The sequence below is a fragment of the Grampus griseus genome (assembly GCF_964374135.1).
Source record: "Grampus griseus genome assembly, chromosome: 3".
In the NCBI taxonomy this organism is placed as follows: Eukaryota; Metazoa; Chordata; class Mammalia; order Artiodactyla; family Delphinidae; genus Grampus; species Grampus griseus.
In genome coordinates this window covers 75567678-75585925 of record NC_139019.1, presented here as the reverse complement: position 1 = coordinate 75585925, position 18248 = coordinate 75567678, and the positions used below count along the sequence as shown (strand labels likewise).

Below are 18248 nucleotides of genomic sequence, written 5' to 3'. Positions count from 1 at the left end.
AAAAAAAAAAAAAAGTAAAACAAGTGGACTAATGATATGCCAAATCAATCACAGGAGAGAAAAGTATATGAAAAACATCAATAGTGACAAAGGCAGAAGACACTAAGCCCTAATTTAGGTTTATCGAATTTAAAATCTTAGAAAAATAAAATAGAATGATTGCTTCATAGCATGGATGGCAGGGGAAACAGGAGCAAGAGAGCAAAAACAGTAACTCTTCCAATGATAGATCAAAGAAAAGAAACTTGACTGCAAATCGCTGAGGCTTCAACAAAAGATTTTTTTTGGGGGGGGGGGCGGCATTTTGTGCCAAACCTTTTTATTAAAATATTTTTTCTTAGATGAAGCACTTACTAGGTGAAGTAAATATTTCTGCCTCTTTAATACGTTTTTCAAGTGTTACAAAGTTCTATTCAGAAAATCAAAGCAAAAATATTATATCAAACAAATATCTTCAGGGACTTCCCTGGGGGCGCAGTGGATAAGACTCCGCACTCCCAATGCAGGGCGCCCAGGTTCGATCCCTGGTCAGGGAACTAGATCCCACATGCGTGCTGCAACTAAGAGTTCACATGCCACAACTAAGGAGTCCTGGAGCTGCAACTAAAGGAGCCTTGGGGCCGCAACTAAGACTGGGTGCAACCAAATAAATAAACAAGTATTTTCAGAAAAATATAAGAACCACATTTACGTTTGATATAATAAACACACTATCTTCCCAGAGATTAAGGTACTTTTTCTTCACCATGAAGATTTTTTTTTCAAAGGTGAGAGGAAGGTAGTTAACTTACCTGCTGCACAAGCTGCTAAAAACTTCTCACTCTTACACAGGCGTTCAGCTATTAGATGTGTACAATTTTTGTACTTCTGGAAGGAAAAATCCACATGAAAAAATGTTACTTCGGAAGATTTCCTTTTTAAGGTATTTTTTCTATTCTTGCAATATCAAGGGTGCATTTTATCATTCTTAGGCCAACATTTTAATTGCAGTTATTCTTCAACTATATCTTGAACTTTTTAAGTTACTGTACTCACCTCACTCTTGATAAAAGTGCAATCTAGTTTTAAAAGCAATTTGCCTAGAGCTTCTTTTTCTTCCATCTTAAATCCTGTCATCTGGATAATATGCTTTGGGGCACCATCTTCCATCTAACATATACACATAAAGAAGACCACATATGTTAAAGATAGTATTCACAGGGTTGACATTATTTTTTATTAACTACGAATACTAAAAATAAAAACTAAAACTACTTAATATATAAGGCTTAATTGTAAATATCAATGTTCAAACTGCCTATGTGCAATAGAAATTAGTTTTAAAAGCGATCTTCTCAAAATGTGGCTGTATATAAAGTGAGATTTGTTTTCTGGTCTGAACAATGAAAGCTTGCATTACTACATTACTTGCCACTAAAACACAATGATGAATGTAACTCTTCAGAAAAAGACTGATACTTATAAAATTTTAGCATAATATTAGCTTCATTTTAAAAGTATTGTTTTTGCTAAGAGCGTTGGAAACAAGGACACTTGTGGACAACGACACCCTCAGATCTCATACTAACTTTTAAAAGTGTCTGTGGACAGATATTGAAGAATATTTATAAATCAATGGAGAACTTGATAAACTTATGGTACCACAGCACTTACAACAAATAATTTAGTATAGTAGGTATATACTGTTATTCCCAATCTACATTTCTTAACTGTGCTATATATATGTTAATTTCATCACCTACAAAGTAGACTGAAAAAATCACGTGGGTTTCAAATATATTTTGATAGGGACATTAACCTATATTTCAATGGAGTTCACAAAGCACTTTGTATTTGAGGTGGTACATTTATTGGCCAACAAAAGGAAAATTCACAGCATTTCTAATTAGAATACAGCTTTTTTTGTTTTTGTTTACATGAGGTTAGAACTTCAGACCTAGATCATCTTGGAGAAAATCTAGTTTCTCATTAAAGATGAGGAAAGCAGTGAGGAGAGAAATCAGGGTAATTTTTTCATTTCTCTAACAACTGTCACCATTAGCTCTGGATTAGTATTCACTTAATGCCACAGGCTGAGCAACAGCAGTTGGCTTCTTTCAAAACAATTAAAAGTAAACTTCAAAAATTATAACAAAAACTATTACCAGGACTTGTAATAGACAACTGGTGAAATTAAAAATGTTCTTTATAGGAACTCTATTTTCAAAGGCTGCATATACATGTTATATATATATTTATATTAAATACCTATAAACTATATACACATATGTAGTTATTTAAAGGTTGAGATTCATTTTAGAGTAGAAGTTGAAAGAAAGTCTCACTATAAACAATTTAAAGCATTACTCAGGGTTAAGAGTGAAACTTCTGCTAGGGTAATAGCACTCCTGGTTTCTCTCTCTACCCTGCATCACTCCTTGCTTTACGAGGAGAAGCTACTTGAGAGAACTAACTGAATATGCTTTGCCAGACACATCTGCATATTTACAAAGATGGTTCATATTAATGCACGTGGACATGGCATAAGGAGCTGCCAGTAATAGTACTGCACTGCCTGGGTGGGTAAATCAATTCAGAAGTTATGTAATAAGAAACACACTGGAGTTGCATATCAAATCCACCTCCTCTAAACCAATTTTTATTCAGTAAAAAGGGTGATCTTTTGACCTCAACCTATCTGACTTTTATATTTCTCTGTTGGCTCCAAAGGAGGGAAAGGGATATTACGTATTAACCCCTAAAAAACCCAAAATTCAAGATACAGAACATAAAGAAAGTGTCTTTAGGGATAGGGCTCTTTGGGATTTCCCTGGTGGCACAGTGGTTAAGAATCCACCTGCCAACGCAGGGGACTCGGGTTCGATCCCTGGTCCAGGAAGATCCCACATGCTGCAGAGCAACTAAGCCCGTGCGCCACAACTACTGAGTCTGCGCGCTTAGAGTCCGTGCTCTGCCAACGAGAAGCCACCGCAATGAGAAGCCCGTGCACCGCAACGAAGAGTAGCCCCTGCTCACCGCAACTAGAGAAAGCCTGCGTGCAGCAACGAAGACCCAACGCAGCAAAAATAAAATTAAAAAAAAAAAAGATAAGGCTCTTTGATGAAACAATTTCTATAAGTTTGGCCAGTACAAAATTATAAGGTGTACACAGTAGGGCTTGGTGTCTTATGAAATAATCAAACATGTAAAATACTATCATCAGTAATTAAAATGTAAGTAGCTTCTTGCATAAGGAACTCTACTGTATTAATCATCCAAATTTTCAAACCACTTACATGGGTTAAATAACATAGCTCGAGGGATAATATCCATTAATATAAAATAGTAATATGTAAAAAATTTACGAAAATGTCCTCTGTTACTAGAAATAATAATGAATTAGTCTGATGCAGAACACATATTAACACACATACAATAAAGCCACATGGGAATTATAAGGCATATAACCAAAACTAGGCAGAAACACTGCTATCACTAATTCTAGGGAATGACAAAGACCTTAAGCAAATTTCCTTTAGAAAGTAACAGGTCCTTTCAGAAACACTAGACTAGTGAAATTCAACATATCTGTGAATACCACCTTGATATTCTACTGGAAAAGGCAATCTAATTGTTTTTATAGTTCTTGAAAGCTATTTTTAGCAGAGGAATACAAGTGTTTTAACTGTATACATTTTGCCTACTATTATACTTGTATTTTATTTATGTATTTAAGAGTTTGAAAAACAATTTAGTAGGTATTTCAAGAAATGTTGCCAAAGAAAGGAAGTCTGAGTAGCCTTAAAAACCTAAAATCTTGCCCATCTGGCTATTTTAAAATGCTGACATACAGAAACTACTGTTAAGTAATAAGAATACACAGAAAGCAACGAAAAAATCACTGTAATGCTACCACTCAAAAAGTCTTATTTAAAAATTGTCTTAAATTTTATTTTTCTACTTCCTGAGAACTAAATATGTTATACAGAACTATAAGGAAAAAAAAAATCTACTACACTATGTTCCTCATTTAGATCAAGTTAGTAACAGCTATTTCACAATCTGAATGTTTATTATTAACAAGGTGCCATTTTAACATATTTTGGTTTGATGCATAAATTACTAAATAACTTGGACTTATTTGAGTCGTGTATAATGCAAAGTTTTCACCTTAAATCATACTGTCTTTATGATGGAGTAATTATAGCCACTTTACATATTTAACAGCATTTTTTGTGAAAGCAAGAGTCCTCAGTAAAATGAAAACAGGACCAATGGTGCTTAATGGTAGAAATCAGGAAAGCCTTTTTAACAGCAACTTCTTTCCTTTGAAAAACAAGTAAAATGAAACTGATATTAAACAAGCAAAGTGGAAAGGCCAGTAAGAAATACAAGTGAAAAAGCTGGTCTTCCTGATTCAAACAGTGTGAAAATATGAGTGTTAAAAAAACTTAGAATACATAACATTAACAAGTTTATCAGAAAAACTGGGCTATTAGCTAAACTTCCACAGAATTGTGAATCCCAGTGATGGTACACAATAACTAGCACAGCTTTTTTAAAGAACAAATTCCATTAACCTAATCTAATACAGTCCTATAATAAAATGATCTACTTGAAGTAACAGAATTTACAATACATTTATCAATGCTTTTTAATACCACATCACATGACAAACTAATAACCACAGATCTAATTCATAGTTACATGGGAAAATAGTTCTATGTCTATATAACAGAATAGACATAGACAAATATAGATAAAGATAGATTTATACTTATAAAATTAGTGGTTTAATGGCTCTTCCTATGACCCTGCAGGAGTAAGAAAACAATAAACAATAGCCTGATATACCAGTGAACCCAAAGAAAGTACTATACAACATTGGTGCAATACCTATCAATGACTCAGACAACTCAAAGTCAAGTTTTGTGCTGGTAATAGGTTCTGGGATATGGAAGATGAAAAGCTAACTGCTAGAAGTCTTGCAGCTCAAGAAATAAAGTAAATAAACTGCAATATAATTGTATGAGTAGTATTTCTAGAAATTAGATATTTTTCTAGAAAATATAGGAGGTGATCCTTGAAGTATTCACACAGAAGATACTATCCTAACACAATTGGAAAAGAAAACAAACAAAAACATTTATTTTTAACAGACATTTTATCTTTACTGTCAAAAAGTTAAAAAATACACGAGATTCTTAGTTACAAGGAAATGCTCTCATAATAATTTTTAAAAATTTTGTAGTAAATTAAAAAACAATCTACTTACCTTGAATCATATAATACACACAACTAAGGAGATAATGATTGTGAACAGAGCTGGCATTTATGTAGAACAAGCAACTGTCTCTGTGGTGTGGACTTTCCCAAAATATCTCCCACATGGGCCTATCCCTGATGCCTGAGATTCTTCTGCAGTTGGTGCCAGTTAGAAATGCAAATAAACCTATAGCAGTCATCATCATAATTAAGAACATTTTATTACATACTAGCTTTTAGGTCTATGAATTCTTTATAATATGATACCTAGCTAGAACACCTTTCAGGAATATAACACATAGCTAAAATATGTTAAGAGAACTCAGAGAAACAGAGGCAGTAATAGAGATATGAATAGAAAGGTCTGGTATGGAAAAGAGGATGAAAGAGCAGGGTGTAACAGTTGGGTGAAAGGGAAAGTGCTGCAAAAGAGGTGCGAGATGCTTATAGAGGTCTGGGACAGAAAAATAAGGATAAACCTTTCCTACTTCGCATTATAATTTCTTTTATGATCAGACACAGGTTATTATAGAACTTTGAGAATATAATGCATCTTATAAATTGTATGCTGCTAACTAAGATAAATAAGGGATTTATTTTAAAAAGTTTTATTTATATATTTGCATTTAAGAACTAAAAACTTCCCCCAAAATAACTTTTACCAATTTGTGCTTTAATTTTAATTAACACAGGATATAAAATTTGAAAAATACTACAAAGTATATAGAAAGATTAAAATTGCTAATTCCTTTACTCTGTAATACCATGGTTAACATTTGGGAATGGGGGAGGGGTCTGTCTTGAAGGTTTTATGTTTGTGTGTGAAAAAATATTAAAAAACAAAATTTAGATTATATAGTTCTGTATCTTAATTTTTATGTAAAATCACATCATGGTCTTTTTCCACACTACTGAGTATCTCATGGTTTTTAAGGCAACAGGTTGAAAACTAGTGGTTTCTTAATGTTTGTTACTCTAGTGAACTATTCTGATTTTAAACCTACTTCTACTTTGATTTTAAACCTACTAAGGAAAATCATTAAAACTTCCCGCTTCTGGAAAGGACATACCAATCCTTAAATTCAATCAGTATTGCTGCTTTGAATTTAAGAGTTTAAAAGATTTTTATGATTTCTCTTATCTAAAGCATTGAACTGGGAAGTAAATAATGTTAAATGTGTTGGCTCTCTGTTTAACCAATACTACAAAAGGAACACACAAATCACACTACTCATACCGTGTGAGTAAAATCCTGTTTGGCTCTGAATGCTATAACGTCAAGTGGAGTTTAGGAATTCTGCATCCTCTTGGCCTAGGAGCCAAATTAGGCCTTTGGCTTAATATAATTCAGCTGGGCTTTGGAAATTTTTTTTTTTAAAGACATAGTATCTGTTTCCTGTCCCATCCTTCAAAGATCAGAGATATGTATGCATGTGTTTTTGTGCGTATATATATATATAAATTATTTGACTAAGGTCACCAATGGTGAGACTTCAGGGATTTCTTACTTCAATGGCATTATTTCGGAAAGCAGCAGTCATAATTAGTCTCTTTGATGACTGACTTAGCAGTGGAGGGAGGAAGTGGAGAAGTAGCACCAAAATGAGTATGGTGGGGAAGAAATGAAAGGCTAAGAGGACTTAGAGAGAGGTCCAATCTATCTGGTACTGTACAAGGCACAGGCTGCACTGGAGATGCTAGTTTTAGGGATAAAGGGGCCTTAAGAGAAGCAAGATGAATGAGAGAGATGTTTAGGGATAAAAAAAAAGAAAGGACAGAACATGTTGGTTAGCCATGGGGGATGAAAGTCAAACCTGCTTTAGTATCCTAGGAACTTTGTACTACTTAGTAGTAGCATAAGGTCTGAGATTGACCAAGCAGGATTTTGTGGCCTATGTACTGCGTATATGCTCATTTCCTTCTTGAAAATGTAAGTGCTATTTGCCGTTCTTATACAGATGAGAACAATGGGGGATCTGAGAGATTAAGAAACTAGCTCAAGGGTACAAAGTTAGTAAATGGTGAAACCAAGATTCAAAATCTAAGTCTGTTTCTGCACAAACGGTATGTCCTTTCTACAATACACTTTGACTTTAATTTCAGAATTTAGTTGAATACTTTTAACCAAATTTTAATTTTACAAACAATCTACTTTCAAATAATAAAAGAGAAACATACATCATATGAAAAGGAATCTGTGAGGGTGGGGTGACATTTAGATAGCAATATTACTGAAAATAAGCATAATTACAAATTAATTTCAGAAAAATAACACTGTCTAAAATTTCAAAGCATTTCTAGGAACAATCTAAAGAGGGCTGTTTTTTCTTATGAAAAAGTTTATTATTTTCCTCTCAAAGTGGATTTGGTATTAATGACTCAGACTAATTCATATGGGCTTTTCTTCTTCTCCATCAATAATAACAAAACAGTTTTTTATTTCAAAGTAATTCTGATATCAAGAAAGTAAGAACTATGTGAATTTAAAAGTTTCAGGGATATTTTACTTTTAAGCAGTAATATGTCTTTAGAAAGAAATAGAATATTACTTTTAATTGACTCTCCTTAAATTTGCTAATAGGAAATAGGTGAAATAAAATGTACTATGTACTATTTTAGTTATTATTTTTGAGAAAGAGGGTGCTTCACTTTGTTTTTTCAGAGCCTATATGGAATTATTGATTTTATTTTGTAAATGTTTTGCTTAAACAGTGAAAAGATTATCTCAGAGGGAAATACTGTCTAGATAATAAAGTTATACTATTGGTTTTCTTAAAAACAATGTTTTTGGACATTAGTGTAAATTGTGGATACCTATTATGAAATCTTAAGCATTTTGAATTTTATGAAAAAACCCACCTTTGACCACTTTTTCAAAGACTGTTTAACATGACTTATGCTTTCTGCTTTAGGGAAGAAAATATTAAATCATATAATTGAACATAAGTCAATAAGGTAAAAGAAAATCTGTACTTAGAAAACAGATCTAATAGGAGCACATTTGCATTACTGAAGCCTAATTGTCTTCACAATAAAAATTTATATATTCAAGTATTTAAACATTCTAGTACATTTAACTTAACACTCTGAGTTAACTTAGACATAATCAAATTAACTCCCTTATAAAAATCCACCTAAACACCAATACTGGTTAGTCAAACTTGCCTAAAATGGGAACATCTTGCACATCAATAGGTACTTCTGAGAAATGAGGCATAAGGTAATAACACAAACCCAAAAGTTTACAAGGCGCAGTCTGTCACACGTACACTGGAAATTCGGTTTAAATGTTCATTCCTAATGCCTCGACGGAAATTTTTTTTTGGTATAGGATATTCATCAGTCAAAAATAGCTTGACGCTTCCAAAATCAAGCTCCGTCCAAGTTCTGGGTCAAATCCTGATATAGAGTACTCAAAGCAGATCACGTTTTTGTCAATATTCAATCAGAGGTTTTGGGAGCAGAAGAAATCTCAGGATAACCACTTTGTCTTATTCCCTGCCTTCCAACAGCTAATATCATAATCCCCAGGAACACAGCACCCCTCCCCACTCCCGCTCCCTTTAGGGAAACGTGTGTGTGTGTGTGTGTGTGTGTGTGTGTGTGTGTGTGTGTGTGTGTGTGTGTGTGTGTGTGTGTGTGTGTGCGCGCGCGCGTTTCAAGGCCTACAGTAGCTGCAGAGATGTTCATTACCATTTGGATATGTTTAGAATTCTACTAGGGAGAAATGAATGATAGCATTTTCCTCTTCACAGGAAGGTGGGCCTGGGGGATTCCCACCACCTGCACTGACGCTAAGTTATGGAAAGCAGCCAAGAATCTGGGACTCAGGGAGAGGCGTCCCAGTCGGTTCTATGGAAACGAGAGACGCGAGTGGCCTAGCGCCTTCCTGGCAGGAGACCGAGCTGCGGAGCTGCGCAAACAGGAGGCGAGGGAAGCGGCTCAGCCCTGCACTGCAGAGGCGCTCGGGGCCGTCCCCGCCGCGGCACGGGCGGAGCGCGGCGGGGTCTGCGGCTGCAGCCCATCGACGCGCGCGCCGAGCGCGGCGGGTCGGGCGAGTGCGAACCAACGACGGCTGCGGAAAGCGTCAGAGGTAAGCACCGCCACCGCTCTACCCGGCCCCTTCCCAGCCTCATAGCTGGGAGCTGCAGAAACTTCGGGGGCACGGAGGACACAGTCAGGGTACACTGTGTCTTCCGAGCTGAGGCCCTTTACCTTCCTGGTTGGAGTTTCTGGGCTGCTTCCTTCGCGCGGCGCCGGTGACAGGCAAGAACACTGCCGCAGCACTTGCTACTTCACTAATCCGGGCTCTAGGAAATAATTTCCCGCCGCGCGCTCCGCGGCCCCGGAAGCTATTGTGCCATTTCCGGGTGGTTGTCAGTGACGCTTTCGAGCCGTCGTCAGGGTCGTCTGAGCGGGTTCAGGGCTTCCTTATGGCTGGCGCGCTAGGCTCCTGATAGTTCTGCGCTGAAGGTGGGAGACTGGTGAGTGATTTTTCTGGGTTGCCTCCTGGGCCTGGTATTTCCGTCCGCCCGAGGCTCCGTGTAGCATCTTATCCGGACCGAGTAATTAGCGGGAAAGGGTTGAACCAGAACCAGGAGTCCCCATCCAGCCCCGTGGCGCTTGACCCTGTGTGCTGCGGGAAAAGGCCTTGAGATTCCGACTTACGGTCTTCTCCACTCGCAGTATCTATCTCCAACTTGGAGCTCTACCTCGGGTCCCCAAGTGCCCCTGCGCAAGGCCAAAGACACCTCTACCGCGACTCGGTTTAGTACAGTCTCTCTACCAATGATCAAGGAGTGTCCACACTCTCCCATTGGCAGGGTTTAGTCACCCTCGATTTTCGAGAGCTGCTTTACCATCCTTTTCCTGAGCACTGTTTCCATTATCCTGGGGTGCAATGCCTGGGAGACAGGCAGTCGGCTGAAGTGCGCACCTTTTATATTTTGGAAGTGGGATGAGGGGGGTCGTTCCTGATTTAGAACTCAACGATACCGCCGCCGTTTGAATTGGGTGAGAATGGTCTTTGTTTTCCTGGCTGCTATGAGCTAATGAGATAGGAGAGCAAGCTTAAAATTTCACGCATGGGTTTTAGATACACATGTTACCTTTTGGAAAGGAGTGGTCAGGAATAGATGTGCTTTCAGAAAGGAGTGCCTCTGCACTGTTCCAGGCTTCCTCGATAATGAAAGATTCAGGAGAATTTTAGATGAAGGTCTGAGTTAGAATAGCTTTAAAGAGAAATTGCTTACGATGAAGAGGTAATGTGAGGGAAGGTGCTCATTCCGTTGAAGATTTTAAAAATGTGATGTAGAGAACCTCTTTTTGGTGAATTCTCTTTCTTGAGTAATGCAGTTTTTCAGGTAAGTTTTCACTCACCACCTTATATTTAAATAATCACCTGTTCCATAAGAGGCAGCTGCTTGATTTTTTTTTCCCCCTTCAAAACAGCCAGTTCCACAAAGAGTTCTAGGGATAACTCTACCATAAAGAAAAATGCATTATTCAATTCAAGGACCTTAATGCATCAAGCAAATGCCTTGTTACCTTTTGAGAGTAACAAACACACTAATCTCCTTGTTGATTAACAATTCAAACTTTTATAATCTCATTTGGTCCCAATTTTGCCATTCTTATTAAATCTTGTAGTTTTTCCTTATTTCCCCAGTTGCAAGGATTATAAATATTGATAATTTAAGGGAGGTTATATGTTTCTATATAGCAACTAGTTTTTAGATAAGCAGTGTTGTTTTGTTTTGTTTTTAAATCAATGCTCTTGACTCGTGATCTCTTTTTAAATTAATATAGCCAACCACGAATACTAACCACAAATAGCTACTGTCTGCCAGCTATTATCTTATTTAAACTTACTATAGTTCTACAAGAAAAATCGTATTATCCCTATTTTGCAAACATTTTATACCGAGACTCAGATGTTCTTACAAATTACACAATTAAATGGTAATTGAGATTTGAACCCAGTCTACCTGACTCCAAACTTGGGCTCTTTTTACTGTGCTCTATACTTCCTTTCATAAATAACAAAATCATTCTTTTCACTCTCAGGTAAAATTGGATAGTATATCACATTCCAAAATCAAATGGATAGCAAAACTTGAGTATAAAGAGATTTAAGGAATTTGTTAAGGAATTAATTCCTTAATGTGTTAAGGATTAAGGAATGTGTTAGGGATTTAAGGAATCACCATAAGGTAATTTTGACATATGAATAATCCAAATTCTTTTCTGTATTGATCCTTAGCCAGTTTTATCATCCTAACTCAAACAAATACAAGCAATCTAGAGACCATCAGTATATTAGTGACTCCAAAACCCGAGTATCAGCTATCTCTTTAGGCAGCTTCTATTTGTGTGTATGTAAAAAGAGAGAAAATGAGTGAATGAGCACAGATTCATAAAATTGAACTTTGTGATGCCCTGTAAGGAATTACTATGTACTGGCTGTTAGCAAAACTGTTCTATTCCAGTCTTGTAACCCTCAGACAGATGGTGATTAACATATTTCAGGAGAATATGCTTAACTAAACCTACCCCTTGCAATATTCTATTTTATGTAAAGAAATAGAATAGCTTAATTATCAAGGAATTTACTAAAATCTAGTTGAAATGACCAGCACTAGAAATGACATAGAACTTAATTCTAAAGAATATCTTGTTTTACAAAAAGGCACAAGTATATATGTATAGCTCATTTCAAATACTAATATCCATTACATTGTATTGACTTCTGTGAAAGATATTTGGTTTTGCATGTCCCACAGGTAGATCTCAGTGATATTTTTGTTTTCAATCAAACTTCAGTGCTTATCAAGGTTGAAATTAGATCTGTTTTGTTGATCTCATACTCAGCATCTAGCACTGCGCCTGGCATGTGGTAGGGGCTCAATAGATATTTATTGAATGAACAATTCCTTTTAAAAGTGTTATTTATCCGCAGAGAAATATTTGTACATGTTTTTTTTTTTAAAGGGACTTACCACATAAATGCACACTTCTTTATCTTTACTCACTTTGACCCTGAAATGTATTGTCCACTCCACAACTCATCCATAAAAGGCAATGTGGTGTCCTGCAAAGAAGAGCAGGCAGTGAGACAGGAGATAAGAGAATACCTAATATTTGTTATTGCTTACTCTCTGCTGTGCAATGTTACGTTTAATCCTCACAGCACTATGGGGTAAGTATCATCCTTCTTTTAGGGATGAGAAGACAAAAGATAAGCTTTGTAAAGTTTCCGGGGCTACACACAGTCACTAAGTACCAGAGCTGTGATTTGAACCAAGGCTGACTCCAAAGGCCACAGTGTTAACCACTTTCCTATACTGCCTCCAACTGGATTTTAATCCTGCTCATCTACTGACTGGGTATATACACAGGAAAATTTATTTCTCTGAGGATCATATTTCTTATCTGTAACATAAGAGTTGGATTAAATGATCTATAAAGTCCCTTCTGGCTCAAAAATCCTCTGACTTTAGTTGGGTCCCAAGCATTATCTGAATGAAGCAGTTCTAATGTGCTAGAAAATCTTTATGAGTGGAGCTTTACATGTATTTATTGGTGTCTTCCACATTGATAGATGTACAGTTATGTTTTTGTAATGCAAAGAATAAGACCAGAGTTAAAAAATCTTAGCCATGTTTTTGCCAGTTTTTGACCCTGATAAGTCTCTGATTCTTTGTGAGCTTATGTTTTCATACGTAAAATGGATACAGAAGAGTGCTGTGAGGGTTAAGTGAGATAGCTTCAAATACCCTGACACATAGTTGGCATTAAATAAATATTGACTCTTCCCCCCCCATCTCCCATCTTTTGAGGATAAAAGAAGATTGGTGAATGTAAACATATTTTATAGGTTAGCCAAAGATAAAGAATCTTCACTTATAATCTACTAAGAAAGATCAAGTTATATACACAAATAGTTATTGTATGACCGACAATTGACATAGAATCATTTAACAACAAAACGATGGGAACACAGAGAAAAGAAATTTTGCTTCCAATAGGACAGATGAAGCAAGATTTTATGAAGAAGGTAATGCTAAGTTTCGGCGTTGAAGGATGGTGAGGATTTTGGTAGGGGGGGAAGAGGGAAGAATGTTCCACTGGAGGATGCAAAGGTATCGGAAAAGATTAGTGAATACATATTAGATACGTGGGATGGGTGAAGGCTAATGATAAAAGGTAAAAACGCTGAGTTCAGGGCAAGCTATGGGTAACTGGTCATCTTAAAGATGTTAGGCCTTGGGGCTTCCCTGGTGGCGCAGTGGTTGAGAGTCCGCCTGCTGATGCAGGGGATACGGGTTCGTGCTCCGGTCCGGGAAGATCCCACATGCCGCGGAGCGGCTAGGCCTGTGAGCCATGGCCGCTGAGCCTGCGCGTCCGGAGCCTGTGCTCCGCAACGGGAGAGGCCACAACAGTGAGAGGCCCGCGTACCGCAAAGGAAAAGAAAAAAAAAAAAAAAGATGTTAGGCCTTCCACAAGGAGCCATGATTTTTCTGTATAACTAGGATCGGGTGGAGGATGGGGTAGGCATTTGATTACTTTGTTACGGAAATAATACGCATTTATTACAAAAAGAAGAAAAATGCACCTAATCCCACTCCAGACCCAGCCAAGCACCTACTCACTGAACCCCAACCCCAGGGAAGTCCCCTCCTGGCTTGGGAGTACCCTTCTCCATCCTAGTGAACAGTGAGCTGCGACTCGCTCCTCAGGCTGGGCCAGAGGTAGGAGGGGGCTCTGAGGGGTCACGGGGCCCAGTTTCTGGGCCTCCACCTTAAGAGGACTCACATGGGGACGGGTCCACAGGCACACGGTCCTGTCTACAAGCTCACTGCTCCAACGGGGTGGCTACTGGGCACTGGCACACCGCTGTGATGGCAGCGGGCTTCTGGGAGTAGGGTACGGGTGCTGTCTAGGGCTATGACGTCTTCCCACCCCTCCTTCCTGTATCCTCCCTGGCCCCTGCCCCTTCCTGATGTCTGTGACGCTGGGCAACCACCTACTCATCTCTGAGCCTCAGTTTCCCCATCTGAAGTCACAGGGTAGACTGGGGGTAGGGGACTCGTGGCTTTCCTCTCCCAGGAGTGGTACCAGGACCACCCCCTACCCCAGGCCCACCATATGACCATGGTGTGGTCATATCTGGATCTGCCTAGATTTCCTGACTTGCCTGTGCCTGGGTCCCCTGAGATCACTCCCTTCTGCTCCATGTCCTCTCACAATGCCTACTCTACAGAAAAACAAAGCAAACAAGCAAACCATCTCCCTTCCAGGGCTTGTATACTGCTGAGTTGCTACCCGGTTGCTCCACGCCCGGCTCCGCCCAGTACGGCTAGGCTGCGTCATTTTAAAGGCTGGTAAAACACCAGGGTTTGGTCATCAGAAGTGATGAGTCTGCAGACTGCTGACTCATCTCATCAGGTGACTCTGGTGAAGGAAGTTTTTGAAATGTGAACTCAAAGGCTGCAGTTGAGTCAGGAAGCAAAAGCAAAAATCAGCATAATTACATTAAATTATATTAAAAAGTCTCAGAAAGTGGGCAGAGGATACTGCCTTCCAGCCTCAATTGCTGATTTGTTGTTGGAGGCAGGTTTTTGAAACAGTGCTCCAGCTATTTCCCTGTAAATTTTGGTTAAAATACAAATAGGCGGCAGCTCAAGAAATACCCTAAATTGCTAATATTTTATCTATAACGTATCGTACACACACACACACCCCCATAAAGAGAGAGAGAATGAACATATATAGCTGTTTAAATCACTTGGGGGATTCTTTGCTGAATAAAGTTCTCAGGACAAATTATCTAATACTAAAAAGTAAAAAGGGACACAATTGTCATTTGATTAATTAGGCAAATCAATATAATGTTAAACAGCTGAATTCAGAGACGACCTGAGTGAGCTCAAACTCATGAACTTATGTAATATCTTGAGAAAGTTACTTAAATTATTTGAGCCCCAATTTCATCAGTAAAATGATAATATTAACTTCATGGATCTATTAGGATTAAATGTGATAATGTCTGAAAGCACACAGAGGCATCAGAAAAATTTTATTAGGGATCTGTTTAGTTTTTGTTGTTATTTAATAAAATTTAATTGTTTTAAAATAAGGTCTGCAGCTCCAACCATGAAATTAAACAGACTTGAGTTCAAATCTCATCTCTGTCAGTAGTTGCATCATGCTGAGAAAATTGCTTTTCTACTCTGTTTCCTTATTTATAAAATGGGAATACTAATAATGTCTTCACAGGGCTTTTGTGAAGACTAAATGAAATAATGATGCCTAGAGTCTAATATGGTGACTAGACATGTACTTTGTTTGCTCAAATTCCCAGAGAAGCACATACAACGAAGGGAATAGATGTGCAAGAGATTTATTGGTGATACTCCCTGTGAAGGATAAAGGAGAGGGAGCTAGAGTAGGAGGGAAGTACCTTCAGGCCTCAGTGGAGGTCTGACAACCTGTGCAGGAGAGTCGGAGGGAAGGAAGAAGAGGAGGGGGAAAAGAATCTCAAACCTCTCAAAGAAAGCTTCAACTTGTTCATGGGAATCCGAGAGCCAAAGTCATCTGTTAGAGGAATCCCATATCACCACAGTACCCAGTATATGTTGGTTATTTGCAAAAATAATTAACAGTTGTCACATACTGTAATTTACAATTGTGTTTAAATTTCAACTCTTGAATTTTACGGCCTATCCCCACCTCCCCTAAGAAAAGTACAGTCCCTGCTGCCAAACACTGACATTAACATTTGAGGCACATGTTCTTAGACTAACAACTTCTTATATTTTACAATACAGCTTTGTTAGCCAGAGAACAGTTGAGGAATCAAAAGATCTGCTCCAAATTACAGTTGAAAAATGTAAACATTACCTAAGCAACTGATTTTTTGACATTAGGTGATTTAAACACAAACTGTCTAAATTTCTAAATTCAGATAGCCAATAAATGTAACAACCTTAAACAGCTGAGTAATGTTAATATCCATAGTGTGAATATTAACCTAAACTTGAATGTTCATTTCCTTTCTTACTAAAGGGAAGCAAAATATATGACCCCAAAGTATGCCACTTTGGCGTGTGGAGTGTTTTGAGCCAAAGGCAATCAAGATCCAGCAGACTCAAGAGCAACTTTTACCTCTCCCTTAACTACCTAAAAATTTAAACACCGGGCCTGTACCAGGAAGGGAGCTATTACCAGAGAGAACTTTTACCTAAATGACTTATATGTATGGCAGGGCAAATGACTAAGTACCAAACTTCTGCTCTTCTTAGTGTCCTATGAATTACCCTCCTCCCCTTTGAAGCTCCAGGCCGTTATCCCATTCCTCGGCTCAGGATGGCCTATAAACCTCAACTGCCCACCTCGCCCTTGGGTCTCAGTCTTATGGAGCTCCCATATGTATGTAGTTAAATTTGTTTCTTCTGCTAATCTGCCTTATGTTAATTTAATTAATAGATCTGCCAAAAGAACCTAGAAAGGTAAAGGAAAATTTTTACTCCCCTATATTACCAAAGATATCTCTATGGTCAAACAGATCAAGGTATTATATTTTTGTCTGTCTCTACCGATCTACCCCCCCTCTTTTGTTGTTTTTAATGAGGAATTGTAGCCATCAATCAATTCAGTACTCTGCAAATGGCAGGTCATGACCCATCAATTGGTGAATACTAGTCCGCACTTTTGTTTCAGTTATGTATGGCTTTAGGATTTGGGTATTAAATGTGTTTGTTACTGTGAATCAAAGGATTTAAATTTTAAAGCAAGGGATTTAGACTAACTTCCTTATCTTACAGGAGGAAATGAGGACTAAGGAGGTGATTTAATTTGCCCAGATAACTCAGGAAACATGTGACTTGAACCAGAAGCTAGGTCTTAAGAATCGAAATTTAGGGTTATTTGTGTCATGGTTCCAGGAAAAGGCTTCTTGTTTACAGTACTTACGGCACATAATTACTTTATTTTCCAGTGAGTTAATATGATAGTCCTTTTCTGTCACTTTCATTATTTCTTTGCTAAGATTTATTGAGAAGAGCTTTTCCCTGACTGTGGCCATTGAGTGTCAGGAAGGATGTACAGCTGCAGTTATTTTTTAGCTGTCAGCAGCTGTACCACATCACCGGAATTTACTGTTTATTTTCCCTATGCGAAACAGCTAATTTAACAGTTTAAATCTGGAGTTTACCTAATTTAAACTGAGCAGTGATGGGAGTTCTTTCTGAGGGGCATTATACTGGTAAAATCTTAATTTTTACTAATACCAGTGAATATTTTTCTGTACTTCATTGTTATGACATTGTTTATCCATTTTCCTTGCTTTTTAGAGTTTAGCTCACCAAATATTTTCATTTTCAAAATATAAGTTTTGTGTATAATCATGTGATAATTTATTCCTTTATGATTTTTAAAAAAATATATCATTCTTTATTTTTCTAGCAAATATTCATACTGAAGGGGAGCAGAATAGGCTGACCCCAAATCTGCCATTGTGGCATGTGGATTGTTTTGAGCTGAAGGTAATCAAGATTGAACAGACTCAAGAAAAACTTTTACCTCTCCCTTAACTACCTAAAAGTATTTAGATAGGGGGCCTATTCCAGGAAGGGAGCTACTACCAGAGATCACTTTTATCTAAATGACTTATCTGTATGGCAAGGCAAATGCTCTCCTTATCATCCTATGAATTACCCTCCTCTCCTTTGAAGCTCCAGGCCCCTATCCCATTCCTTAACTCGGGATGGCATATAAACTTCAACTGCCTGACTTGCCCTTGGGTCTCATTTTTATAGAGTTCCTATACAATGTACAAAATTAAATTTGTTTTTCTGTTGTTACTCTGTCTTCAATTTAATTATTAGACCAGCCAAAGAACCTAAAGGGAAGAAGGGAAAATTTTTCCACCTCTATAGTATCTGCCCTCAGAAGTGCCCTGTGAGCAATTTAGCTTCTCTGTGGTCAGTTCAGTCCTCTGCTAT

The 18248-nt window shown here is 37.8% G+C and overlaps 1 protein-coding gene across 1 annotated transcript in view; it reads right to left on the bottom strand.

The window, feature by feature from the left end:
* SLF1 (SMC5-SMC6 complex localization factor 1) overlaps window positions 1-1149 on the bottom strand; it is a gene marked incomplete at its 5' end in the record, with an annotated part of 57649 nt that extends 56500 nt beyond the window's left edge. The window contains 2 exon segments of the mRNA XM_082651255.1: window positions 792-867; window positions 1036-1149. Coding sequence (XP_082507381.1) covers window positions 792-867; window positions 1036-1149 — 190 coding nt within the window.
* Between the last annotated feature and the right edge of the window lie 17099 nt (window positions 1150-18248).